Below are 27,239 nucleotides of genomic sequence, written 5' to 3'. Positions count from 1 at the left end.
TTATCTTTTGAATATCAAAAAAAAAATCCCCAAGAGCATTTGGAATGTTTGATAATGAGAATTGATTGCTCACAGAAATTCCATTCCGTATTGTCTTTTTCAAATTTATGTTTTAGCACTATACCTACGCTATCTAAAGCTAGAGCAGATATGTACATTTATACAGTGAAAATCCAATTTCAATAAATTTTATGTTTTCTAATGCAATATAATAGGGAATTTTCCGTATGTTTTGTGCAAGCATATTAATTAAAGTTTTCCTCAAATCCGCAAATATTATTGTTTTGGACATTGTCCTAACAGAATGTTGTGAGAAATAAATATAGTTCTACATTGTTGTTGCGCGTTACACACATATGTTGCAAATTTCTCATTAATAAAGTGATAATAAAATAAATTTCTCATTCAGGATAGATAAAAAAAAATAGTTTTTGATTTTTAATTATGTTTAAAATGTGTTTATTATTGTTTATTAAATTAATTATAATTGCATTTTCTTTTCTTTTAATTTATAATCTGCTGAAAATATTTGTTTGACAACACATTGAAAGCTTCCAAGAAGGTGTGCAATAAGTTTTCTTTCAGTACGTGCTCTTTGGTGGAAATACTTTGAAAGTTTACAAAATGTTTTATCTCTAACAAATACACCAACAAAGATATTTCGAAGAATCTTTTAGAAAATCTTTGATAAAATAATTTCTCAAGTGTCTACAAGTTTGTCTTCTGTGCATAAGAAACTTTTCTTCTTCTTCCAGTGCTCATCCTCAATAGTCCGGGCAATCAAATCCTGTCGAATTTATCATCGGATGACTACAGCAAAGTAATACATATTCTCGAGGATGCCATCCTTTCTACAGATCTCGCAGTTTATTTTCGGTAAGAAAACATCATTGAATGTTATATAAAAGAAAAGTCTGATTCACATGCACTTCACGTCGTAGATTCATAATTAAATATATTTATATTACCCCCCTGCGCGCTCTCATCCAAATATACAAAATTTTCGTAACTTATTTGAGGTGTATTAATGGCCCCCATTGTTCCCCATTGCGGGCTAACGCATAAGAAGCACATGATTCTCATCTATTTGCTGCGATAAGTCGCGTGTTCCGCACAGTTCACTATAAATGCTTATAAATACAAAATCACATGACTGAATTTACTTTGGGATTTTCGGCATTTTCACATTATTCTACTTTGATACGATGAGGCAAATTTATTCAATTGCCCACACACACAAATTTAGCAAAGCAAAAAGTCAAGAAGGAGAAAAAGTCTCTTCTTGAGATGTTTGAAAATAGATTTCATTTCATTATAGACTGATGTCGCTTTCACAGAATCTTATTTTAGGAGTGTAATATATCACAACATGCATCTTCATTTAATTCCAAGAAGGGGCACATAAATGGAAAAGTTCTCGTGGAAATTTCCATACGTCATACCATAAAGACTTTTTCCTCTCTCTCTCTCTTTTAGCTGTGATTCTTTCGATTTTTATTGCAATTTAATGCAACAAAATATGAAAATCTTTTCAATAGAAAAAAAAAGAAAATGTTTTGCAAATTATTTTTAATAGTTGAGAATAACTAAATGCACAAATGTGGAAAATAGGGGCAATGGGGTGAATAGGGTCATGATTTTCTTTCTAATGAAAGTTTTGTTTAAAACAGTGATGTGTAGCCGTAGAAAGAATGTTCATGCGTTTAAATTTCCCTAAAAATCAGGCAATTTACGTTTCTTTTAGGGCTTAAGAGAAATTATTTCTATAGGCTAAAAATTAATCGCAAAAAAAATTTTTCAAAGAATATTTTTAACCGTTAGAAAAGAAATGTCAGATATTTGAAAAAAATACGTTAAATCTTACAAAAAGTCTAACTTTGGAAAAAATGATTAATTATTTGGATAGTAATATCAAATGATTAAAAGGTAATGTCAAACAGTTGGAAATAAAATGTCAAAATTAGATTAGATAGATTGAAATTTTTAACGATAAGAAGTCAAACTATTGCACAAAAAATTGTCAAAAACTGCTAATTTGAATACAACGGCCATTATTAAGATTTAGAAATCTCAATCTTATGTCATAGTTTTTTTTTGTTGATCTTTTTGAATTTCTTTAATTAAAAAAAAAATTCCTAAAGTCTCCCCTTTAATAGATTTTTAGGTACGCCCTTAATGACTAATTCTCGCGTACGATTGAGTTTCAAAGAGAAAAATCAATATACCTACCTCAATAAATTTCTTCAAAATAATTCCTCTAATGACTTCAAATCTTCAATTACATTGAGCTAAATTTTTGAAAGATTTAATTACCTGATAAGGGATGTAATTTATTCCTAAAAACACGTTGAAAACTTTTGTGCAAACTTATCATAATTTTCACCTTCATTTATTCTTTCTTCTACCCTTCCTTCGTCCCTTCATTCATTTATGTAATTTATTTGGGATAATTAACAAAACGTTTGTAATGTTTATGTGTTGCAGGAAAAGGGGACCATTTCTAAATGCTGTTAAACCAAATTCAATGAACTACTGGCTGGCTGATGAGTCAAGAAGCCTGCTACGTGCCATGAGTATGACTGTATGTGATCTATCGGCTATCACAAAGCCGTGGGAGATTGAGAAGAGGGTGGCGGATCTCGTGAGTTCGGAATTCTTTGAGCAAGGCGACATGGAACGGCAGGAACTCAACATAACACCAATTGTAGGTCAAATCATCGCTTAAAGGACTTCTTATTTCAATAATAACAATGTTTTTTTTTTATTTAAGGACATAATGGACAGGGAAAAAGAGGATCAGTTACCAATGATGCAAGTTGGATTCATCGATTCGATATGTTTACCCATCTATGAGGTGAGTGTTTGAGCTTTTTCTCTCTCCAAGACACATTTGCTGTGTATGTGTTCTAGCAAAAGCTCCTTTTCCCCTTTGGTTTTTTCGTGCAGGCCTTTGCTGTATTATCACCAAAATTGGATCCCCTAGTTGAGGGTGTGCGCAACAACAGGGAGCAATGGTTAAAATTGGCGCAATCGTGCAATAGGAAGGCGAAGAATGTCCGACACAATTCCATCCCTTCGCTCACGAATCACAACAACAACCACATCAACAATCACCATCCAGCAAGGCGGTCGATAAGCAATGTGTCGAGTAGTTTAGTTAATCGTGATAGTTGCTTGAGGACACCAAAAATTGTCGGCAAGATGAATTGCTGTGCAAATAGTGCCACAGTCAATTGTACAGCCAAGCTCAATGGCACGGCAAGCACCAAAAAGCTCCTCGAGTCACAAGATTACTGCAACCATCAAGTCACGGACCAATGGGCAGAGTAATATGTAATTAAGCTTTCTCACGCAGTGAATAAGACAAAACACACACACACATTTTACTATATATGTACACAAGTACCTTCATGTTCTCTCCTCTTCTTTTTCTTTTAATTCAACAAAAAGAATAAGAAAAGAAAAAAAAACCCGCGTGCACCAATGATTTAGAAATTTTTGAGGGGATTTTGGGAATATTTTCGTTTTTTTTTCTTTTAAATTCATGGACAACGGGATGGTTTCTACTTCAAAAATAAATCTCTAATCCCACACATATTTAAACACTTTATAAATACTTCCCTACACACCCCCACAAAGCTATAAAAAATGAATCATTGGGTGTTATTTTCTTTTACTCTAAGAAAAAGAAAACATGATAAATGCACTTAAAAAAAAATATAGTTCAATTGAGCTTTATCAGTTGACGGTGGGAAAAGCACAAGAAGGAATATTTTTTCAATTAGCGCAATTGTGTATAAAAAAAGTGACTCTGAAGCTAAAGAAAAGAAGGAAAAGAAAATTGTGATGCTCTCTAAATTGTAACATAAAGAATTATTTAACTTATATAATAGCATAATAAACTATGGACAGAACATTGTGTGAGAATTATTACTTGTTGATTGTCTGGAGGGGTGATGCGATGGCATTCTAGCAGTTGCGCGTTCTCTTTCTTCTCCATGCAGACTCTCTGTGGAGGGGTTGGTAATTTAGGGAAATTTTGTGCTTCTCTGAGAAATTTTTTCTAAGAAATAAAACTTTATATTTCATTGAAAAATTAATTTGGGCAGAAAAGAGGCTCTTAATTATTTTAAAAAAAATTTACTTAATATGGAAAAAACTTTCACCTCATAAGATTAATAAACATTAAAAAAAATATAATTAAATTAATCATTAAAGTTGTTCACAAACAATTTATTGAAAAAATGTAAAATAATATTTTTTTTCTCTTATTTTTGAACTAATCCGGATATTCCTACTTCCCAGGAAAATCTTTGAAAATTTTGCAAAGTCTAACTTCGAAAAAATAATCATTTTGCGTAAGAATTTCGAAAACTTCTTTATTTTCCTACTTTTTTTTTTCCTTTGTACCTCTAAAAGATTTCTCGTAATTCGATTGCATGAACGAATAAGAAGTTTTTTTTATATAGAAACGAATAAAGTCCCTTCAAACAACCTTGAATTTTTTTTTCAATTCAAGAATGCTCAAAAAATCAAGAGAAATACATATTAGTGGAAGGAAATTAAAGAAATCATGAAAATTTATTTAAAAATATCAAATTATTAATATTTTGATAAGAAAAATGCTCAAAACTCCTCAATGAATACCCCTTCTATGGGTTATCAGAGGAACATTTTCTAGCAGTTTGGTGGGGATGAGATTGAATGCGAGTATGTATGTATGTATATTTCCACCCCCACATGCAGCCTCCCCCACGGAGCTTTGGGGCCAAACCGAAGATACTGCCTTTCAGTCGTTGTCGGGCTTTCTCTGTGCGGAGTCAGGTGGCATCCCTCCGTGTTACTCTCCATCTGCCTGAAGGAATAAATCTCAGACAATTTTTTTTCTTCGTCCTTTTTGCTCTCTCTCGTGAGCCCACGACAGTGTGTCTGGGGGTGCTTTTTTTCGTGCCACAGTTTGGGGGTGTTGTGTGCCGTGGAGTGTCCGGGTAAGAGATAAAAAGTGAATAATGTGCAAAAAGGAGTTTGGAAGAGTCTGAAAAAAGAAAGGACAGAGCAAGATTGCATTTGGCTCTCTGTGGAGAAATGCATTTGCTAATGGTGTCTCTTACCCTGATGGTGCAGAAGTAAATGCCGATTTCACCCCTTGTCAACCTCATCATCCCTTTACCACGCGAGACTCTGTTTAAACCATTCAAATTTCATTATAATCCCATTTTTGCCCTCGGGTGATGGTGCCGAAAGCTGGCACAGATGGGGGATGTTGGGGGTTGTGTTAAAAATATTACAGAGCTCCGTCGGTGAAGGATAATGTGCTACAAAATGTACCCGAAAAATCTCTACGAGGGTGTGAGCTGTGCTCGCGTGGGCGTTCTCGGGGGCACTTTCATATGCCTTTTCATCTAATTCCGAGGAGTGTCTTTCGTGATACACTTTTTATTTTAAATTAAAATTTAATAACTCCAAAACCATTTTCGGTCGTTTAATTTAATTGCAAATTTTTTTGATAATACAACCACAAGATCCCCCCAAACCCCTCTGCCGCATAAAAATAGCATTTTGGTGGGGGAGTGCTAGTGTTTTGTGCTTCGAACGTTGCTATATGTTAAGTGAATGAGCACCAGCTGCGGGTGCTGAAAAAAATAAATAAATAAAGGACAATTAGTGCGTTTTTTTTTGTGTGTATCCTCCTTAAAGAACTTCTTGACCGTCGAGGCGAAAATTATTTCCCAGTGTTTGGTGGAAAATTCTTTAAAAAAAAGGGAAATGTAGGGTGTGATTGTGAGAAACTTGAAAGGAGGAAGTTGAATTAAGTAATTTTTTGTTGTTGCTATATATGGGTTGCCCTACAATCCTGTATAGGAGATAAATCCAATAAAGTGCAACACTAAATAGGATAGATACACACTAATGGATTAATATTGCACCAACGCCTGAAGAGAAAACTGCACCAAGATGTCGCAACTGCTGTAAACTTTCTAACATAGCATCACTGTGTAAGTTGGATGTTGGATTATATTGAATTTCCTCCGCCTCCCCCCTTGTATGTGCACAAAAACAACCCCAAGAGGGGTAGGAGTGGATTGAAGTTTCTAATCAATCATGATTCCTTATTGGAGACCTGCGCTGGAGTATTTTGAGCGGCTTTATGGATTTTTATTTATTAAAAAAAATTCTTAAAGCTTTTCAGGGATTTTTTGCATGATATTTTTTGTAATAAAGACTGATTTGAATTTAATTTTCTTGATATAAAGTTCGTCGAATCAGTAGGAAATCAGCTATACGGATGTAGACAGAAATGTTTGACTAAAACTATTTTATTAAAATTTATTTATTTTTTAAATTAAATAACATTACAAATAAAATAAGAAAAAAGAATAAGGAATAAAGATTAAAGAATTTTAGAGATTTGGATTGTTAAATTTTTTTAAGAGCTGTTTCATTTAAATTTATAAGCTTTGACGATTTGTTTGAGCGAATTGGATTTTTTTAATGACGTTTCTTTTCTAACGTTGAAGACTTATTTATACGTTTTACATTCCTTTTCTAACGTCTGATTTTCTTTTCTACTATTTATTTTTTTTCTAAAAGGTTAACATCTCTTTTAAATAGTTTGTTTTTCATTTTTCAACACCTGGAGGTTCATTTTTTAACGTATGACAATTCTATTCAAAAATTTAAATTTTTCTTCCAGCGTTTAACGCTTATTTTTAAACTTTTATCATATCTTCTGGAACGTTTCTTTTTAACTGTTTTTGCGCTTTTTTTTAACGACTTTTGTTCATTTTGTTAATTTTGTTTGACGTTTCTACTTTAACGTTTGACATTTATTAGCTATTATTTAGCACTCTTTCAAATATTTAAAGTTTATTGGAACGATTGGAAGGATTGGAACGTTTAAATGATTTTTAATAATGTTCAAGAACTACGAAAATTTCTTTTTTTTGTACTAAAATCATCAAATTTTTAGTACAAGGGGATGGTATAACCTCATTTTCTGTGAAGAAAAGTCACTTTTTGTTAAACAAAATGTATGAGGAATTCTCGAATCTCACTCAATCTCGACCGATTCCCGAGAAACACTTTAACTTTTTTTATATTAATAATGTTATTTCGATGATGAGATAGGGATCAATCGAAAGCTAATTAAATGTACTTTCGATTTCAAGTGGAATTGTGCAAACTGATCCCTTCTTTTGATCGGAAGAAACCGCTGCCTCACGAAAAGTACTGATTTCTCGGGGTTGGGCATCCCCCTGTTTTAGTAAGAATATTATTAAAATTGTCTTTAAAAAAAACCCTTTTCTTTCTAAAATCTTACAGCAGAACCTCTAATAATTTTTTTCACATTACGCTCCCAAATGTAGTTGTACTGCAAAACACCACTGTGTGTAATCCGAAAGAAATATCATACAACGTAATACCCTCGGTCGGTAATACCTATTTTTTTTATATTAGTAAAGCATTTATCAGAAAATTCGAAGAATTATTTACTCCATCGAGAATTAAATTGCGCACGATAATGCTTCTGCAGCTTTTCCCATAAACCCGCCCTCGGTGGAAATTCTCCGAAATAAGAAATGAAATTGATTCATTTCCAATTGGTAGCTGCCAAATATTCTTGCTTCAAGTATCGCAAACGCAATTCCTTTTGGCACTTCAAACGAAAGTTCAAATCGATTGCCGTGTCAATAATGCACATTCCCTGTGAAAGACTTTTTCAACATCAACAAAACCATCTCATCAAATATCCTCCACCATCAGATGGAAGTTTGTATTTCCAGCAGCAGACAGGCGGAGGTCGTAGAATTACATTCACAAAAGGTCAAAAATAGTCATGTGAAAAACTTCAAAGATAAACCCTTTATGCTTTTTGTTCATGGTAGCGTAAAGAATTTGTGTTCAACATTTAATCACAAAGAGAAAGGAAAATAAATTTATTCTTCAGTATGCTGAAAACCCATAAAACCACTATAAGTTCACTACAAAGACAGACATCAAAGAAATAAAAGTATCATTTGTTGAATGTTAGGGTAGGTAATCAATTTTTTTCTTTTAAGGAATTTAAACCTTTTTTGGGATTTTTTTTCTCCACCGTGTTGCGAGAAAATCTTCCGCACGTGCATTGTTTTATTGAGATTGAAGGGCAGACGCCAGGGATGTGTACCGGGGGACACCCCCATTGAACCTAATTTGGAATTTAACAGCCTCTTTTACCCACAAATACACCATTTTCATTTTCCACCCCCTCTGTATGTGGGTGGGAAGGACACGCGCTTACATTCTGCAACGCGGTCGCATTTGAAGAGGTATATAAAAAGGGGTTTTATAGGGAAAAAAGCCCCATATAGCCACTGGGGTGGCAGAAAAAATGCCCCTCGAGATGGGAAGGCGCACAGGAGTGGGTGTGAGTTTTATTGGATGAATTATAACGTAGTGGCGACAATGTGTGTTTTATGCGTCGTTCCCGGGATGGCTGTTGGAGGAGACGACAAATACTGGCTGTGGAAAAGAAATCGTTACGGCGGAATCCCACCAGTCGACAGCCTGGTATTGAGGGATGGAGAAGCGGGGGGTTGATGTTGAAGGAAGTCTGCCACTTATTGGTTTTCTCGCGGAGGGGGGCGCACATCGATTTCCCTTCGCGTGGCATTCCGAAGAAAATGGGTGAGAAATTGCGACGAAAATCGATTTATTATATGGCTTTTATTCATGGCAGGAGTGGTTGATTTGCATAATCTATCCATGAAAGAAGTTATTGAGAAATTAGACAACCCCTTTCCTTACGTTGGTTGGGGTGATTTTCTTTCTCTTCATCAACCCCCTGTGTATTGAGGGTGTATTGTATGAAGGTGAAAGTGAATTAATTGCATCAATTAGATGGCAATTTTGGGGTTTCTCCATGGTCAGGGTATTGACAAATGGTGAGAAAACAGGTGAATGTGGTTTGTACTGGAAGTCATACCTATATACATAGCTCTTCACTCCACATATATATACTCAACAATCAATACGAATAATCTTCTCGCATGAGTTACCTTTAAATAATTCTCTCGTTTTTTTTTTTTGTTGTTTTGGAAGGTAATTTTCCTGCAAAATTGATTCCAAGTCATTTAATTTTTACACAACATTGAGATATTATATTACACAAGTTGGGGGGGGGGGTGGTGAAGAGTGAAAGCTCCGAGCAAACCGGGGATTCAGAGATATCAGAAAATTCAACTTTCCTGCACCCACACAGTTTGACTTAAAAAGAATTATTTTTTTATTTGAAGAATGGAGAGTTTTTCTGAGAAAGAGACCGGAAATTGAGTTTCAAATTCGTTGAACTGTCTCCAAGAGAAAATTCTCTTATTCAAAATGCATTATATATAATTCACCATCTTTCTCCTGTTATGCTATGAGGATACTGCGGGGAAAGAAAGGAGCTTTAACTCCTAGTATTGTTATTAAAATTAAGTGAGATACAGCATCATTGATACATCTACACAATTGGAAAAGGAATAGAATGGCGAAAGTATTAAATTACCACACATAGTCACCCTTCCTCCACCATCTACCCTCCTATAAATTTATTCATCTATCTTTGCATATTCTTGTTGGGTCTCCAAGTCCAAGGAATTTGTCAAAGTAAAAACTAAGATTTTTCCCGCAGAAAACTATTAAAGACAAAAACCCTTAAATCAATTTGAGAGGATTAAAGTGCTTCTCAGACGAGACAAAAAAAATCTTTGAGAAATAATCAAAACATGTCCATAACGCTTAAGAAACTTCTTGTACTTTAAATTCAATTGATAAAATTACATAGAACATGTCAGTCAAATTACCCACATTAAGATTTTATGGGTGGTCTGTACCTATAATTTTCAATTGATTTCTCCATATTGAATTTCCAAGAACACTCAACAAGTTATTATTGAGTTAGAAGCAAACACTTGTATCCATACGTGTGCTTGCACTATTCATAATACAGAGAGTGCATTATCGTTGCACCCTCCTCCCTATTTTGCAGCATAAAGCACAAATTAGGCAAATTAAAAGCCAGAAAAGTCATTCATCTATCTCAACAATAGTTGCAAAGCAGTTGATAATACTCTCGTTCATTTGTTTTCTCTCCCATATTCCATATATTCATCACTACATAACACCATGATATAATACATAGTATATTCACTATCAAATCATATTCAAACGGAAATAGTGAATTCAATTTGTACCGAATTTCATGCAAAAACTCATAAATGTTTGTCTCTTCTCTGCGGGGTTTATCATACATTTCACAGAGAACGAATGTTTGCACAAAGGAAAACCTAAAAAAGCTCATTGAATGCGGAGAGCACAAAAAAAAAGCTCAAAGGATACCTCAATAGCAACTCTTTACTTTCCATGCAAAAAGGAAAATTTATGAAAAGAGAAAAATGAAGCTATGGGGATATTGTTTAAATTTTTATGAAAACGAAACAACTTTTAAAGCCGAGCTTTTAGTAATGAAAAAGTCCAGAAAAAGCGATTAGAATTATGAATTAATCAGACTTGGAATACTTTGTAATTTGTCAGATTCTTAAGAATTCTGATTCACAAGAAAAAATCTGGAATAACCTCAAATGATTTCTTTTGAGAGATTGTTGTTAGAAAGAATAGAAAAAAAAATTCTACTCATTTTTTTTATCTTAAAGATTCGAATTAAATTCTATACAAAATTATTGCTGTCTGAATCAGAAGAAATAAAAATTAACATTGAGAAACATTAATCAATGCTCTAATGAAATAAAATACTTACGTAACGTAACATTTTTAATTAAAACTTTCAAGTGAGGTTTATTCGCTTTATCATTGAGCTGTTAATTTTCAAACTCAGAGCTGAACTTTTCAATTTAATTTAGGAATTGAATATTTACTAACAATTTAGCTTTCAAGAGGAGCTTTTTGAGTAAAGTGTACATCTGGTTTTAAATATATATTGTAGTGTTAAATAATATACAATCCTTGTGAATTCGGTAATTAGAATAATCGGAAAAATCAATGTAAAATGGGTTAGTTCATCCGGTTTTGTCAATTGAATGGTTTGAGTGTATGTATTAAAATGACATAAAAAGTTCTGAATTTCTTAAAATTCAAATGGAAAAGTTTTAGAGCTTAAAAGGAAGAAGTTTGAGAGCTTTCTTTTGAGAATTAATTTTTCCAGACATTTTTGAAATTAGAATTTTAAAACATTTCAAAAAAAATCTGACCAAAACTGGGTTAAAAAATATTAATCAATGTTATAAGACGCAAAAACGATTAAAGAAGCGAATTTCAGTTCTTTTTTTTGTCACTCAAAAGAATGCAAAGTTATCAACAGATGTTCCTTGAAAATGTAATAAACAAACATATTTTTTTTTCAAATTATTCATAATTTAATTTCTCAAGAATTAGCTGTAAAGAACAGCTCTACAGGAGAACATAAATTATATTTAATGAATCATTACGAATTAATTGTTTTAAAAAAAATTTCGAGTCTATCCACCATATTGAATACCAACGCAGTAAATGCGGTTAATGGGAAATTGTTAGGAAGGAAAACTTAATTTAATGTGGAATAACCTGTGGTGCTTCCTCAACGAGCTCAGCATTCTCACATTGAAATGTGTTGAGAGCCTGAATTCACTGGAAGGAAATTTGAATCCAATTTATAGTATTTGGGTGCGTAATGAATTACAGTGCTTCATTAAATGGAAGTTACTTCACACACATCCACCCACATCCCTCATCATTTATATGTACATACCTGACCTTTTGTTCGGGATGGATTTCTTGTTCCACTAATCCGGAATTAACTAACAACTCGACGTAGCACAATTAATACATGGGAATGGTGGAGGAGCAAAGATTTAGGCTCGTGCCAGGATCAACATTTTCTTTGCTGTGTCGCCCTACTTGGGAAAATGTTCTTCAGCATGAAATAACACGGGGAAAATCCCACCATTTCCATCCACAAATCTGCCACCTTCTTGCCCTTTGCCACAACACCCCCTCTGTCCCTTCAATTCCACCCACCAACTGACACTTGAGAGGGTGTTTGAGGGTATGAAGGAGCCAAGGGTTATTTGGGTACATGAAAGTGCTTCAAAAGGCCGGTTAGGCATGAGTTCTTTCAGGGTTCAAGCACACATTATATAGCCAGCTGATAATGGACTTACATTTCAACTCTCTCTCTTTCTCCTTAAACTCAATGATTTCTTACCTCAATAAAATGAACAGGAATTCAGGAGTAATTTTCCCCCTCATCCTTTGAGGTGTGATTTCAATTTGAAGTTAATTTATGAGGGAAGATTGGGTAACACACGTCATATACCAAAAGTTTATTTCCTTTCAAATCTCTCTCTTGAGAAATTTCAGTAATAATCTTGTCAACAAGTAGCATACAAATCTTCACTATATTATATAGAAATTCTCACTTCTCAAAAACTTTTCATTTTGTTCAATTCAACAACACACACACACACATCAATCATGTGAACTTTCACATTGAATTTGGTCTGTGAGTTCAAGGTGTATTAAATGACATTTTAATTGGACCACCCAGACCACCCATAATTGGTTCAACCCCCCGACAATCGAGCCTACAATTAGTCGTATATATGATAAATTAAATTTGAATAGTCTTGATAAATTACACGATAAGACTTATTAAGAAACATATTTACCTGTTTAACCTTCAATGCTTCCGGGGGGGGGGGGGGGAGTCGTGAACTTTCACAAGTCTTAGCAATTCACAAAATCCTTTGAAGACTTTTGTGTGCATTCATTAATTCATAAATCAGAATTAAAGGATATTTTCAGTTTTATATTAATATCTTTTTAATTCAAGCTTGATAACATTGTCCGTCCAATTTTCAATTGTTTGACATTTTCTAACGTTTAATTTATTTTTAAAACGATTAAAAATTTCTTTTCTGTAATTTTTAGCGAGAAAATAATTTTTTTGGTCTCTAAAGTGAAGCCTAATTTTCTGATTTATTCAAGGGTACTTTAGACACCTAAATACCTTCCCTAAGTCCCTGCTTAAGGGACCCCCATTTAATTCAAAAATCCTTCTTAGTTAAAAGCAATGTTTTTCTTAAGCAAAAAATAAATTCTCATTGAAAAGTAAACATCTCAATTTTTTTTAGGAGAGTGAGAAGGAAAAACCTAAAAGCCCTAAAAGTATTATTAAGAAATAATTATGTGGGTGGTGGAATTTTATTAAGTGTTGCTATCTGTGAGAGAAATCTTGAGTGACATGTTGATTCAGGCACTTAGTTAGGGGTAGAGAAGGATTAAACATTAGCAATTTTCCGTTTTGTTTAGCATATTTTTGTGGCAAAGTGCCAAGAATTTGTGTGTGGAGCGAAATGCCCAAAAAGTCATGCGAAATGATGAGAGCAATTGGCCCCTTATCTATGAGATTTATACCGCAGTCATAAAATGAATGTGAATTTGAGATTATTAACTATGTACGCAGATTCCGGGGTAATATTTTGACAATTTATTATACTCCCTTATGTGTCATCTTTAAATCACTCCCATCATGTGAAGGCTTCACGTTGTATGAAGAATCTGGGATGTATTGATTTTTTCTTCACTGCTCTATGCCAATAATTATATTATTCGGTGTTTTCCTCCAGCTGCCATTACATCATAATCTAGCACCGACGACGTGCTGAAGAAGAGGGTACATTCGATCATGATTTTCCATACCCACCCCCCAGTCATGGGGCCCCTCATCAACCCTGATTGGCGGGAAAATGTAATTTGACGTCGCAAGGAGTGGGTGGTGAAGGTGGTTTTTAATTTAAATTCAATGAACCGACACAATCAAAACGCGGGCCTCTGTCTCTGAAAGCCTCCGTCATGGTGCTTCACCGAGCTTTCACGTATATATACTCCCATCCTCTCTCCCCTTCCCGTAAATTGTAATGGAATTTGGAAGAGCTTTGACATAAATCCATTCACCTCACCCTGCTGAGCTTTGTTCTTATACCATAAGGCATCATCTATTTTATTAGAATCATAAAATCAAGTGAAGAATTTAAGGGGAAAATATCGTAAAATTTACAAACTTACATTCTGAGGAGCAACTAAAAGCTTCCTTCGCAGTTTGTTATGTAACAACCTCCATATACCTATTTAGCGTGAACTGTCTCGAGAGAACCTTGAAAAATATTACATAAAATTTATCATAGAAATTTTTTTTTATATAATTTTTCCTTGCGATTTTTCTTGATTTATCGTCCTTGAATGTCAACGAAAAGACAATAGGTCAGGTTGTTTGAATACAAAGTGATGAGAAGCTATACATCCCCCATCGCACACTCACAATTTTCTTCTTGTCATTGTTTCAGGAAAGGTCCATGACTTGTGCGAAATGCGAGAACTTCCAGTGTGGCTCTGGTGTGGCCTCATCCTTCGTCTGTCAATACTCATTGGGCATTGCCGGGCAACTTCCGGTCCAAATGGTATTTTCGCCACATTCAGCACTCCCGCCGACATCGGGAAGGTTTGTGGGTGTGTCACGCGCCATAAATCGATTTTTATTTCTCACCCCGTTGCGATTTTTTTTATTATGTAGGATGCCATTGAGGAGTCCCTGCAGACCATACACGACATAGCGACGGAAAATCTGGGCAAGTACTGCTTGTCCCGGGCATTCCGCCCACTGAGAATACCGCTTCGTGTTGAACGCTACGAAGGAGCACGCCAGAAGGCTGACTTGGCGGCCACCGTGCTCCAAGACGTGGGGGTCAATCGGCATGGAGGTGAGTGCAATTTGCTGCCAATTTAAGTGGGGTTTATTCTTGTACACGATGAGGTATAGGTAACTATGTACAAGGCAAGGAGCACTTGAGGTGGCATGTCACGAAATGCCATGAAGCAATTTCATGAACAATTGAACTAAAAACGGAAGGTATGCGCCGCAAGGCAAGCCCTGGAGGTGAAGGTCATAAATCTCTGAAATCTCTCCCCACATAATCCTCTCGAGGATGCTTTACGTGCTGCTGTGAGAGATATGGAAAAGTTCTTTTCCCCCGCATGTGCCGAAGGGGAAACCAAAACGACATTCAATGCCAAATCTAACCTTGGCGGAAGCTTCTTTTTTTTCTTCTTTTAGCTGTTTATTCTTATACCCTACTGAAATTTTACGGTTTTCCCCCTGAGGGGTATACAAGTGGTGGATTTTTTTAAAGGCCCATTGTATGTAATACATGAAGAAAACGAGGAAAATCTTTAATTAGAAAGTATTGAGCTTTTATGAGACTTTTTTGGTACAGAGAGCTTTTTTAAATTTTTGTGCTTTAAGCTTAATATTTTAAGGAATAAAATGCAGGGCGAGGGATGTAGGGATGTCCTTTACATTTTGAGCTTTAACGCTGTTTAAAAAAAGCTCTCAATTTCTATATAGAATTTTCTTAAATTTTAATGTAATTTAACGTGAAGTTCGAAAGAAGCTTAAAAAAAATATTTCTTTCCTATTTAAAACATTGGGAAAATTCTCTTTCCAAAAAAGAAAAAAATCTTCCGAGAAAGAAAGAAAGAAAATAATCAGCAAAACATTCTATTCCTTTAGCTATCAGCCCCTTGTGGTCTTATCAAATCCTCTCATGTCCAGAATTGTATTTTTCCTAAAGTCTCCTTAGCACAGAGATTTTATTCATAAACTTTGCCACGGGGTCACAGAGAGCTTCATCACGGATGAAAGCATCGTCGGTGATGTGAGAGATACTTTTTCCGAAGGTTATCTATGCCTATTTCGAATTACTTTTCTTCCACTTTCCCTATTTTATTGTCCGCTGAGATTCTTCAAGTTGGTCGGTTCTATTTCAATCAAATGGGGGGTGGGGGTGGGGGTGAGAGATTCTACTCAATTACTGAATAATCATGAGGACCATTTCGCGGAAATATTTCTATATATAAGATAACCCCATTTGCAGTATATATGTATGTAGTATAACTTAAGTGGCTCACATTACACTTTATTCCGAAATTCGAAGAAGAGAATTAAAGAGAATTGAAGCATCGTCTTCTGGTAACTCCATTAAAAATACATTATCGATCCTCCAATGGCAAATATATTTTCGATTTTATTGCTATTTTTGAAGGAAGTTCTGTGCGATACTACGAGCTACAAATGTCCAACAAGTCATATTAATAAAATCAGTTGGAGGAAGTAAATTTTTGCCAATTAAAACTTACCAATTTGTGTGATAAAAAGTTTTATTGATTTTATATGTATAATTAAAAACTCTTAATTATCTTTGGTGAACAAAAGGGATTTACGACTCAGTTTCAGTTTACCAAACATTTCGTACCTACTGCAATTAATGATTGTTCTGATATTAATTATTCTGAAATGATAGTTTTGCTTTTAAAATGAGCTTTTGTAGTTTGTTGTTCATTAAAAAAAAAAGATCCAGGGACCTTTTATAATTTTAGAAATAATTATTAAATGTGATCCCAATACTTGAAACATTTTTCTATTAAATAAAAAAAGCTCATTAAAGCTCTCTTTGGCTATATGGATCCGGAAGGAATCCAACAGCCGTACAATTTAAAGTGCAGAAGAAGAAGAAGAAAGCTCTCTTTGAGAGCCTATATCGATCCTTTGAAAAGTTTAAAGAAAAATCCAATTTTCAATGAAATATAAAAAATATAATTTTCCTAACATTCCTCCTGTTGTTCTTCGAGTTTTAATAAATTTTATATCCACAATTTTGTTGTTGAAGAATTTTAACTGAATACCCAAGTGCAAAAACTAGTTAAACAAAGAGTCTTTCAATAAAAGAAAAAAAGCTCGTAAACATTTAATAAGAAACTTCGCATCAACTATCTCAGTTCAACTTTATTTTGTACATTTCCCACGAAATGTTCTTCTCTGTGAAAAAGTTCTACTTTCAAAGTTTCTCTTCCGCAAAAAAACTTGATAAAATTTAAAATTAACATATACGAGGGTTTTCTATCAATCTTCTCGCTTTGGGGATTTACTTTCTTTTTGCTTCCTTCAAAAATAAAGACATTGAAAGTCATATTAGTGTCAGACGAAAGGAAATGACACAAAAGGAGTTTTCTGTTGTACTTTTTAATAGATTTTCTCTCTCTCTGTTATATTCTTTCAATTGTCTGTGGAGGCAGTTCATTTGACTTACTTTTTTGTGTGTCCTTTTGAGGAAAGGAGCAAAAAGAAAGAAGACGAACGACGGCATTCTTAAAGGGAAGAATGCTACGTCAAATGTATTTTTATGTTCTCTAAACTCCCTTTTTTTCCTCATCCATTTTCAAAGTGAGAGCCCATATAGCAATGAAGAGACGAACAAGAGGAAAAAAAAGAGATATAAAGGAATCTTATTAAATTGATGGAAGGATGTTGATGTGTCCAAGGGAAGTATAGGATGAAAAAACCCACACGCGTGTCTGTGAGAAAACTAGACCTTCTTGTACGGTTGGTTGAGTGAAAATGGGCAGAAAAACATCAAGATATAATAAGGTCTGGTGCTCCCAAAAAACTACCACACGCAAGTTATTTTTTATCCCTGTCGATTTGAGAGGAGAAATATTTCACAAACATTCTCAGAACTATCTTCCTCAGCTGTTGGGCATTCGATAGAGAAGGGATGAGGGAAAATTCTGTGTGTAGACAAAAGGCAGGAAATTTAGTCCTTCATTGACCCTTTTTGTGATATCAACGGACACACTCACACACGCCACTTTACGGACAATAAATCTGGTATATAAGAAATGCCAACTTTGAAAGTTTGATTATGGCCATAGAGACCACATAGAAGGAATTGCAAATATATACACAAAAGCTCCTCCATCTTTGAGCATCCTCTTCCCTTTAGCCATATATGTACAAGGAGAAATTCAAAGGAGAGTTGGATGATATATAAAATTTGATAAATTTCATTGAATCATTCGCCTTTTTCGGAGATGGAGCGCCTTGTGCTTGAAATACACAATTTTGCTGGTTCTAAGGGGAGTACGAAATATTTTGCTGACAATGCTAACCTTTCGTATATGTTCCTCTTGTGCTACTTATTTGGCGTATTCCGTGCAAGAGTCTCTAAATTTTTTTCCTTTTGCTTTCCTTCTTGTGCTTTAAAAAGATTTGTAAGAATTTGTATAATTTCTTAAAGCTGAGCTTTCATGGATTTATTATAAATTCTCAAAGCTGAGCTTTCGCAGTTAATATACATATAATCTCTTAATTCTGAGCTTTATGGTTTGATTTTATTCAAAAAATTGAGCTTAGATTAGTAAATTCTCAAAACAAGCTTTCTTAGTTCATAACTTCTTAAAGCTGAGATTTTCTATCTCAAATTGTGATATAAAATTCATTTTATAAGCTGAACTTTCAGAGATTTTATTACCTACCAAATTTTGAAGCATTTATTCACACACTCTCGAGCTTTTTCTTTAGTTAAAAAAAAGATTTAAACACAAAAATATTTCTTAAAAAAAAAAACAATTTAAAATCTTCAACATTCAAGCGATAAATCACTTTTATATTGTGCTTGCGACCCTTGAAAATGATGAAAAGTGAGGGGAGTAAAAGGAGGGAGGAATGAAGAAGAATCTTCCTAACATCTTATTTTTGTTATTAAACGAAAATGAGTGAAGGAAAGAATCTTCAGCAGACGTGCCATTCGCAGCTGAATCCGACAGAATTTGATAAAGCTCGCATCGACTTCCTTCCTGAGCCTTTTGCCATAGTTCTCGTTTTTTCGTTCTTCCATCTACCACAGGACCGTCAAATGAGATTTTTTTTGACTGTGCGGGATACCATCGTCATTAATTATCAAATTTACGAATAAACGACAAATTCTTTTGAGACCCACGAAAAACACAAGAATGTCCTTTTTGGCTTTCTCAGCAAAACTTGATTCTTCTTAATTTCCTTTTTGTGATAGCATTCGACGACTTTAACATGAACACATTTCAGAGAAGAACATTGAGCGTTTTCCTCTGGGTTTTTCGGAGGTGGGAGGGTGTGTTTCTGAGAATTCTCATAGCCTGAGGGTGTCTCAAAACACACATCTACAAGATTTCTCGAGGTTCATTGTGTATTTGGAGAAATCAACTAGATGAAATCTCACCCCATGATCTCATATTAGATGAAAATTTCTCATAAATTTCCCTTTTATTCATAAAGACTACCTAAAACATTTTTTATTCCATTCTTCGGTTGTCTGGTGGCTCGTTGTCGACGGATGGGAGTGACAAAATTTAATGCAAATTTAATCGCGAGGCACCTTTCACTGTCTGTTCTGAATTCTGATATATACACACGACTGCTATCATCCCCCGAAGCATCTAAAGCTGATAAATATGAGAGAAGCAGCAGTATGTGGGGGAGGGGGATTTAATCGTGAAGATATTTTCTTGTGATGTGTGTCAAAATATTTTTCTATATTCATGCGTGTGTCAACTGCGTGGAATTAAGAGATTCACGCGGCCTTTTTTTTCAGGGGGAAATTTTCACCTTTCTGCCATGCTCTTTGCATTGAATAATCCATGCATAATTTTCTCATTTTCTTATCTAAGCAATGATAATGTTAAAGAAGAAATTTTCAGTGAAAAAAATCTGTGGGAGTATTTTAACACGTACACGTCTGTTTATTTCAATTTTCTCTACAAGCCCCCACGCTCAATTTCTATTTATCCCAACGCAAGGGAATTTTTTTTCGCAATGAAATATTTAGGTGTATTCTTGGGAAAAATATTATCGACACATTTCGACGTCTTGCCAAAAATATCTTTTCGGGAGTTTCCCTTCAATAATTTACACATTTCACAGACAGATCCCACACGCCGTGAAAAATATTCAGTATCTAGATAAATCACTTCGCTTTCTATATCAAATCTTCGCAGATTTCCACCTGCCACAAAATTTCCTGGTTTTTCCCTTCGACCGGCGGTGTTGAGCAAAAAATCCCTCTCATTCATACTTTTTTGAGGTGAACATGAATTATTAAGAGGGAAAATTGGATTCGTTTTCGGTAAATTGTCATTGTCACCTTTTTGCTCCTTGTGCAGCAAAAAATGATTTTCTCCTGCTACATTTTATCGAGAAACTCTGACGCTCCTATATGTACATATATATGGAACATGCCATACATTTCTATATATACATATATGTATTTTATCTCCCACAGTTCATCCTCCCTCAGGAGAACTGCGTGGTGGAATGATGGAAGCTAACAATAGAATTTAATATAAATGATGAAAATTTCTCTTTTATATTCATTCAAAATGCGACTTCCACACCCTCTGAAATTCGCGTACAAAAGTCTTCTTTCAATTTTTTTAAGTAAAATTAAAAATTCAAATGAGATGGCAATTCCCAGCGTCTCACAAGAGTTTCTATTATGTATCTCCCCGCACGCTTGGGGTGGTTTGAGCTTGACGAACAAGAGGCACAAACACCTGTTTGCGTTTCCACAATTAAACCAAACAATTTCTCACAAACTCTTCGCAGTTCCTCCTTCGTTAACCTTGCCTGGAGGTGTTGCAAGTCATTTTTCCACACTGGAAAAGCATTTTTATACACACTTTGTGAATTTCTTTGGAAAAGCTCCTGTAAGCATGATGATATGTAGCAAAGGGATGAATTGAAAGCTCCTTTGAATGGTGGGATTAAATTTCATTCAATATTCAAATAATGAAAATAGTTGAATAAGACAGATCAATGCTGTGAGTTTTATGCTCTATCTATGTTGCTACTTAACATGCAAAATGTTATTTTTTCTCTGTAGGACTTCTCGATGCCATTGCAAAAGGTCTCTTGGGCGATACTCACGTAACTTCAGCGCGAATTTTGGCGCTAAATATCACAAATGGAGCAATAATCACTGCCGTATGGTGGAATCAACAACTTGGTGGTCTCGGTGGACCGCATCGCGTTGAGGAGGATGGCGTGAGTGTGGGCTTGAAGCCAGATATGAATTATCCATGGTAAGCTATACAAACTTTCCCCAACACTAAAGGGTTGGAAGAGAGCATAAAATTGCCTTATTCAATTTGAAATTGCGTTCGTGTCCCACTTAATTTTGTCGCCATGCTGGGAGTGAGGGAGGGGGGTTGTCTTCACATCTTAAGGACGATATAGGTCTCAATGTCGCACGTGACTTTACTTTTCCTTGTATGGGTGGTTGGAAGGGAGAAAATTGAGGAAACAACAAGGGAAGAAAGAAAAGTATTGTATATATGTTGAAGGGTGGGTGATGGGGATGATTTTCGTGCAACTGAGCAACAAGTTGAAGAGTTGTCTCTCATATAAAACAAACGGTGTGATTTTCTGATGAATTTTGAACGAGAATTTATAGCACCTTCAAAAGTTAATGATTTAAATCCCACCCCTGTGTGTCTTTAGTAGACTTTGTGTAAGCCGTGGGGTTTTACGAGTTTTCTCTTCCTCTCAGGTTCGAAGATGAAATTTCATCACCGGGCTTAAGATCACCAAAGTTTTCACCAAGTCCCATCAGTGCCTCCTTTAAGGGCTGGTGGACCTACCCCTACTACTTGTGCAGTCATCGCAGGTGGACGCTCTCGTACAGCGTTGCCATCCCACCGACAAGTCGCCATGGAATACGTGGTTTTCTCAGTGTTGACATCGATGTGTCGGATTTGCATGTAAATCAATGCGACCCAGAGGATGAAAATGAAGAGGACGACTTGGAAATCGACGCCCTACTGGGCTCACATAAGTGCCATCCAACTACAATGCAGGTATAAATTAAACTTTTCACGTCCACCTCAAAGTACTCTTCAAGCTTTTCTCAAGCTCTTCCTCAAAGTAAAAGTTTTCTTTTAGTAATTAAATATTTGTTCTTACGGAAACTATTTAAACAAGCTCCGTCGCTGTAACCGCCATGTAATAAATCCCTTATAAGGGAAGTCTCAGCTTCCTCAAAATTCATAACTTACCATCTTCCCTGTTCCACATGTACACAAACACATAGCACACAATAGATATATACATGATGTGCTATATAGCACAAAGTTCGTGATAAGTTGGAATTTCTCTTTAGGATATGAATAAATTTTACATAATGGAAATTGAAACTCACAACATTTTGCCCAATTTGATGCATGACTTCCTGACCATTTGTGCTTGGGGTGTATAAAATTCATTGATTGATTTTAAATTGTCCGATAAGGCAATTAAATTGCCTATTCCCCCTGTTAAAGGACACCCCATCATGACCCAGCTATTCAATGTAGGAGTTCTCACGGTACATTTTGCAATCGATTCCATGTAGCAGATGATTCTTTCGATAAATCCTCACTGGTGTGATGAAAGCACAGAGAGGAGGATAAGGGAATCAAATTTGCAATTTCTTGGATGTCGGTGTAATTGGATTAATGTTTGAAAGTGAAGTCCTCCAACTTCTCTCGTCTCTCTCTTGACAGTGTGATCATCGATTTTATGCCGGCGGAAGGTCAAAGGGTACCCTAGGCAGTGGGAATGGAGATGGATGGCGTCGTGGGGATTACCAATGCCTCTGTCGCCCAGGCTACTACTCATCCCGCCATCCATTTGGCTTCAATGGCTCCGTGATGGAGGTGGCATATCAGGAGTATTGGGACAATGAGAGTACCATTTATGTGGATAAATTTCAATGTCTCAAATGTGCAGACGGATGTGGGAATTGTTTGGGTCCAGCCCCATGCTTGGCCACATACAATTGGGTCTTCCGCATTACATTGCTCACCGTGTCTGTGCTATGTGCCATTTTTACCATCATACTTGCTTTCTATATGTATGGCCACAGGAAAGTCAAGGTAAATATCAAAGTTTTCACACACACATGAAAATCCTTCCTGTCGTGGGAATTTTTTGTTGTTGTTAAAATTTCAAACATACCGCGGTGTAGGTATTTAAAGTGGCGAGTCCTATCTTCCTCACAATCACCCTCCTGGGGTGCTCGATTATGTACCTCGAGATGGCCGCTATTTTCCCCATCCTCGATACGTGCAGCTGCATCGCAACCAAATGGACACGTCACATGGGCTTCTGCATCACGTACACATCCCTCCTGATGAAGACTTGGCGTGTTTCCCTCACGTATCGCGTAAAGTCGGCGCACAAAGTTAAACTCACAGACAAGCAATTGTTGCAGTGGATGGTGCCTATTTTGCTTGTTATGCTAATCTACCTTGGCACGTGGACACTGTCTGCTCCGCCAAATGCCGAGGAGATTACCGATCAGTATGGGTTAAAGTTCAAACAGTGCTCATACAATTGGTGGGATCATAGTTTAGCCATTGGGGAAGTTCTCTTCCTAGCCTGGGGCATCAGAGTCTGCTACAACGTACGACATGCAGAGTCCATGTACAACGAGGCAAGGCTCATCTCCTATGCCATCTACAACATTGCTCTTGTCAATACAACTATGGTGGCTTTTCAGTAAGTTTAACTACATTTATTTTGATTTTCTTTTTTGCCAAAAGCTACAAAAATTCTCCTTGAAATTACATAACATACATAGGTAGCATATAAATGAGTGCATAAACTTTAGCTTTATGCGCTTCATGTGATTTATCTACATAAAATATGTACAGTAGGTGTCTCTAAAGTACTCCTCTTCACTCATTTTTTAATTAACTACAAAATCCCTTTGTTAGCTTTTGTAAGTTTCAAGCAGGAAATTCTAATGAGTTTCAACGAGAAGTTCTTTGAGAGAGAGTGAACTTTCTTATCATTTGATTACAAGAGTTGTGGAGAGTAGATTGTAAATTTTACTTTGAAATGAGGGTGAGTCTCTCTCAGAGAAAAAAATATGTTTTTCTTGCCATTCCTTGACAATCTTTCGCCTCAATCACGTTGCACTTCGCTTCACTTTTAGTCAACAAAACCCTGATTGCGCATAATAAAATTTTCAAATATGGAAATGTAGGATACTTTAAGAATATAGAAGTTTCAAATCTTTGATTCTCTAAGAAAGTTATTGAAGAGTTTTTGAGGCAGAACTAAGCTCCTTTCCAGCTGCATAATTCAATTAAATCTTTACCGAATTATCTGTTTATAGCTTTTCCAATAAATTGTATGATTTCGAGAAGAAATCTTCCGTAGAAAACTGTGGAAAATGCAAAACGAAATTTATTCTGTATAAAATTAAAGCCTAAAATCAATTTAAATTTTATCTCATTAAGCGAGTAAGTTTAGTGCTTCGTAATTCAAAGAAAATTCAATTGGGGAAATGAGGAAATAAATTTTCACGCTCTAGCTTTTGCACCACACTAATTTCCCAAAGAGGCTTCTGGAGGCGAGAAATAAGCAAAATTCCTCCAAAGGGGATATAAATTCCAATCATGGGATACACGACGAATCCTGAATTCCCAATAATGCGTAAATATTCTGTGTTTACAGCCTGTTCATATTTCCCCAAGCGGGACCGGATATAAAGTATCTTCTGGGATTCATACGCACCCAACTGTCGACATCAGTGACAGTTGCCCTTGTATTTGGGCCCAAAGTTGTGAGGGTGCTGCGTGGCCAGGGAGATCAGTGGGACAATAAGGCACGTGTACGGGGAGTTACAGCATCATTCTCCCTCAATGGCATTGGCCTAGTGCCGGAGGATACCCCTGATTTGTACCAAGAAAATGAAGAACTTAAGGTGAGATTTTGGCCACAAAAAAATCCTTTCATAAATTCTTCTTCCTTTTTTTTGCTGAATTTTCCCCCCTGATGAGTATCATGATACATAACTTAATTTTAATTAAAAGCAATTTGAATAAATTAAAAAAATAATTAATTCATATTTTTTAATTCAACTTTTGCGCAATGTGACGCACAGGAGGAAGTTCAAAAGCTCGCTGCCCAGATTGAATTTATGCGAATTGTCAACATGGAGATGAATAATCGGCACCTCAAACCAAAGCCCGGTGGTTATTTTACGTTAACATCCAGCCTCCAGAGTCCCCTGTGCAAGGCATCAAGCAGCCAGAGTCAATCCATTAAACAAATGACTTCCCATGTCAATAATGCTACAATTAGTGACGATGGACACAGCGGATCAAACAGCGTGGGTACAAATTCAATTGGGTAAGTGCGAATATATCTATCCTCAAATGCATGAAATTAATTTTCCAATCATTCAATACAAACAAAATTCACGTCATCAACCTCAAAAAAATCCTGATTCTATGCTGTATCTATTGATAAAATCTCCGCAACATAGCCCATTAATTAACACTACATAATGGTGGTTTTGTGTTGCAAAACCAAAATTTCCTTGCATATTTTATACTTTGTATACAATATAAAATCAACACTGAGAGATACGACACCAAAAACGATGCCCTTAATTGGATTATGCAAGAACCAAAAGATCCCCAAACTAAATGAACGAACTTTGTTGTTTTCCCTCGAAAGAGAGAGAGAGAGGAGAACTAAACTAAAGAGGAGAGTATATATTGAAGTAAAATCTCGTAATTGAAAATAAATCCACTTTGGGAAGTTAGTGAATGATAGGTGATTAATAAGTTTTGTTATTCCGACAGTTAAATCAACATGCCAGAATAGCAATAAAGGGGTTGTGTACGCTACACAGTCTCACACATTGGATCCCCCAATCCAACCATATTCCCCAGTATGGAGGAAATAGAGATGAATTGGGAAAGTTAAAGGATGATGTCTTCATATATGCGGAAGGGCATATTTTAGATGAAATATTTCACAATTCCGGTGTTGGAAAGGCAATTTTCTTTCGTATGAAACATAGCATCGTCGTATAGAAACAATATAATTGTGCAAAAGTTTCAAATTTAATATTCTTGAAGTTCCTTGAATAACCTTTCTTGAATACTCAAATGTTTCGTAATGATTTAATTTGTACTTTTGCAAGTGTTTTGTTCTCATATTAGGAAGTGTTATCTAAATGTTAAAGAGAATTTCAATAAATTGGCATATACAATCAACAACCAGGCGTTAGATTGATAAGCCTGCTGTTAAATGTTTTCTAATACCTTCCTTGATCAATGAATATTCTGCCAAATTTAAAGGAATAGAATGAAAGCCAAAATGGAATTTATTTTTTCACCAAATAAACGTTTTATGGTGAAGAACAAGGAAATGTTAGAATATTCCTTAAATATATAAGTATCTACGTGTAGTACGTTAGTACATGCTTTTACGGAGCTTTCACAGAGCTTTTACATTATGTGCTCTGGAGTTGTTTGCATTTTTCAATGTAAATACTTTCTTTAGCGGAATTACAAGTAGGTACTATTATAATTAGTTGGTGTTCCACTTCGTGGCCAACACCAAGTATTGTAATCGTCGGATTTTCCGACCACCTCAGATCGGGCTCAAACTTGGTATGAGCACGTTTCAGACAACCTACATTCCAAAACTGGTGGTGGAAAATTTTTGATCCGGCCGGCCTGCCGGTGGTCCATACTTTGTCTTATAACTCGAGAATGGTAGAAGATAGAGACTTCCGGTTTGAAGTTTTCTATAGAAATGTGGGTGTAAAATTTCATTTTTTCGCATTTTCAAAATCCAAGATGGCCGCCGTCCGCCATTTTGAAACATTGTCAACCACTTTCCTTATAGCTAGAGGTCTGAAATTTTAGTATGTTGTAGAGCTCAGTGAGACATTTTTATCGATAATTAATACTTGAAAATCGGTCAAGCGGTTTAGCAAATATGGCGGCCCAAAGCAAAAAGTGTTTTTTCGATATAACTCGAGAACGGCTTGACCGATTGTGACCATCTTGGTATCAAATGAAAGGTTTCAAGAAGCCCTACAACTGTCTAGAACATTTCAAGTTCCAAAAACATCCGCAAGAGGCGCTAAAATCAAAAACAAAAATTGCCTAACTTTAAGGGGCAATATCTCCGAATCCCCATTAGGCAAATCTTTTAAATTTTGATATGTTGTAGCAGGACTAATAATCTTGCACCAGTCCAAAAATGAAGAAAATCTATGTCGCCGTTTAGAAGATATAGCCATTTGAAAAATTCTTGAATTTGAAAAGTTCTAATAGCCATATCTCTTGAACGGCTTGTCCGATTTTTCTGAACTTGGTATCAAATTAAAGGTTTTGCAATTCCCTACAACTTTCTAGAACATTAGAACCCTGTAAAACCATTCTTTTAGGGCAAAAAATGCCAAAAACTGTTTCAGTAAAACAAATAGCCGCCATTTTGTGTTCTAGAGGTCACCTTGAAATGTATCGAAATATATGTCAGATTATAGTTTATTTCAAGACCTTTC

The 27,239-nt window shown here is 35.5% G+C and overlaps 2 protein-coding genes across 9 annotated transcripts in view; both read left to right on the top strand.

Moving 5' to 3' along the window:
* LOC129791167 (dual 3',5'-cyclic-AMP and -GMP phosphodiesterase 11) overlaps positions 1-3,914 on the top strand; it is a 73,093-nt gene extending 69,179 nt beyond the window's left edge. For all 8 annotated transcript variants that reach the window (XM_055829200.1, XM_055829201.1, XM_055829193.1 and 5 more), the window contains 4 exons: positions 756-876; positions 2,485-2,704; positions 2,771-2,854; positions 2,947-3,914. In XM_055829200.1, the coding sequence (XP_055685175.1) occupies positions 756-876; positions 2,485-2,704; positions 2,771-2,854; positions 2,947-3,330 (809 nt within the window). In that variant the 3' untranslated portion in view covers positions 3,331-3,914. The remainder of the gene's footprint in view (positions 1-755; positions 877-2,484; positions 2,705-2,770; positions 2,855-2,946) is intronic.
* Positions 3,915-4,791: 877 nt separating this feature from the next.
* LOC129788325 (probable G-protein coupled receptor CG31760) overlaps positions 4,792-27,239 on the top strand; it is a 32,837-nt gene continuing 10,389 nt past the window's right edge. Inside the window, exons 1-9 of the mRNA XM_055824294.1 lie at positions 4,792-5,996; positions 14,364-14,518; positions 14,591-14,777; positions 20,769-20,967; positions 21,435-21,741; positions 22,426-22,797; positions 22,890-23,422; positions 24,386-24,635; positions 24,816-25,063. Coding sequence (XP_055680269.1) covers positions 14,387-14,518; positions 14,591-14,777; positions 20,769-20,967; positions 21,435-21,741; positions 22,426-22,797; positions 22,890-23,422; positions 24,386-24,635; positions 24,816-25,063 — 2,228 coding nt within the window. The 5' untranslated portion in view covers positions 4,792-5,996; positions 14,364-14,386. The remainder of the gene's footprint in view (positions 5,997-14,363; positions 14,519-14,590; positions 14,778-20,768; positions 20,968-21,434; positions 21,742-22,425; positions 22,798-22,889; positions 23,423-24,385; positions 24,636-24,815; positions 25,064-27,239) is intronic.

Source organism: Lutzomyia longipalpis, chromosome 2 (assembly GCF_024334085.1).
Source record: "Lutzomyia longipalpis isolate SR_M1_2022 chromosome 2, ASM2433408v1".
NCBI classification, from domain to species: Eukaryota; Metazoa; Arthropoda; class Insecta; order Diptera; family Psychodidae; genus Lutzomyia; species Lutzomyia longipalpis.
Note: the sequence above shows the minus strand (reverse complement) of the source record. Positions and strands in the feature narration are given on the sequence as shown.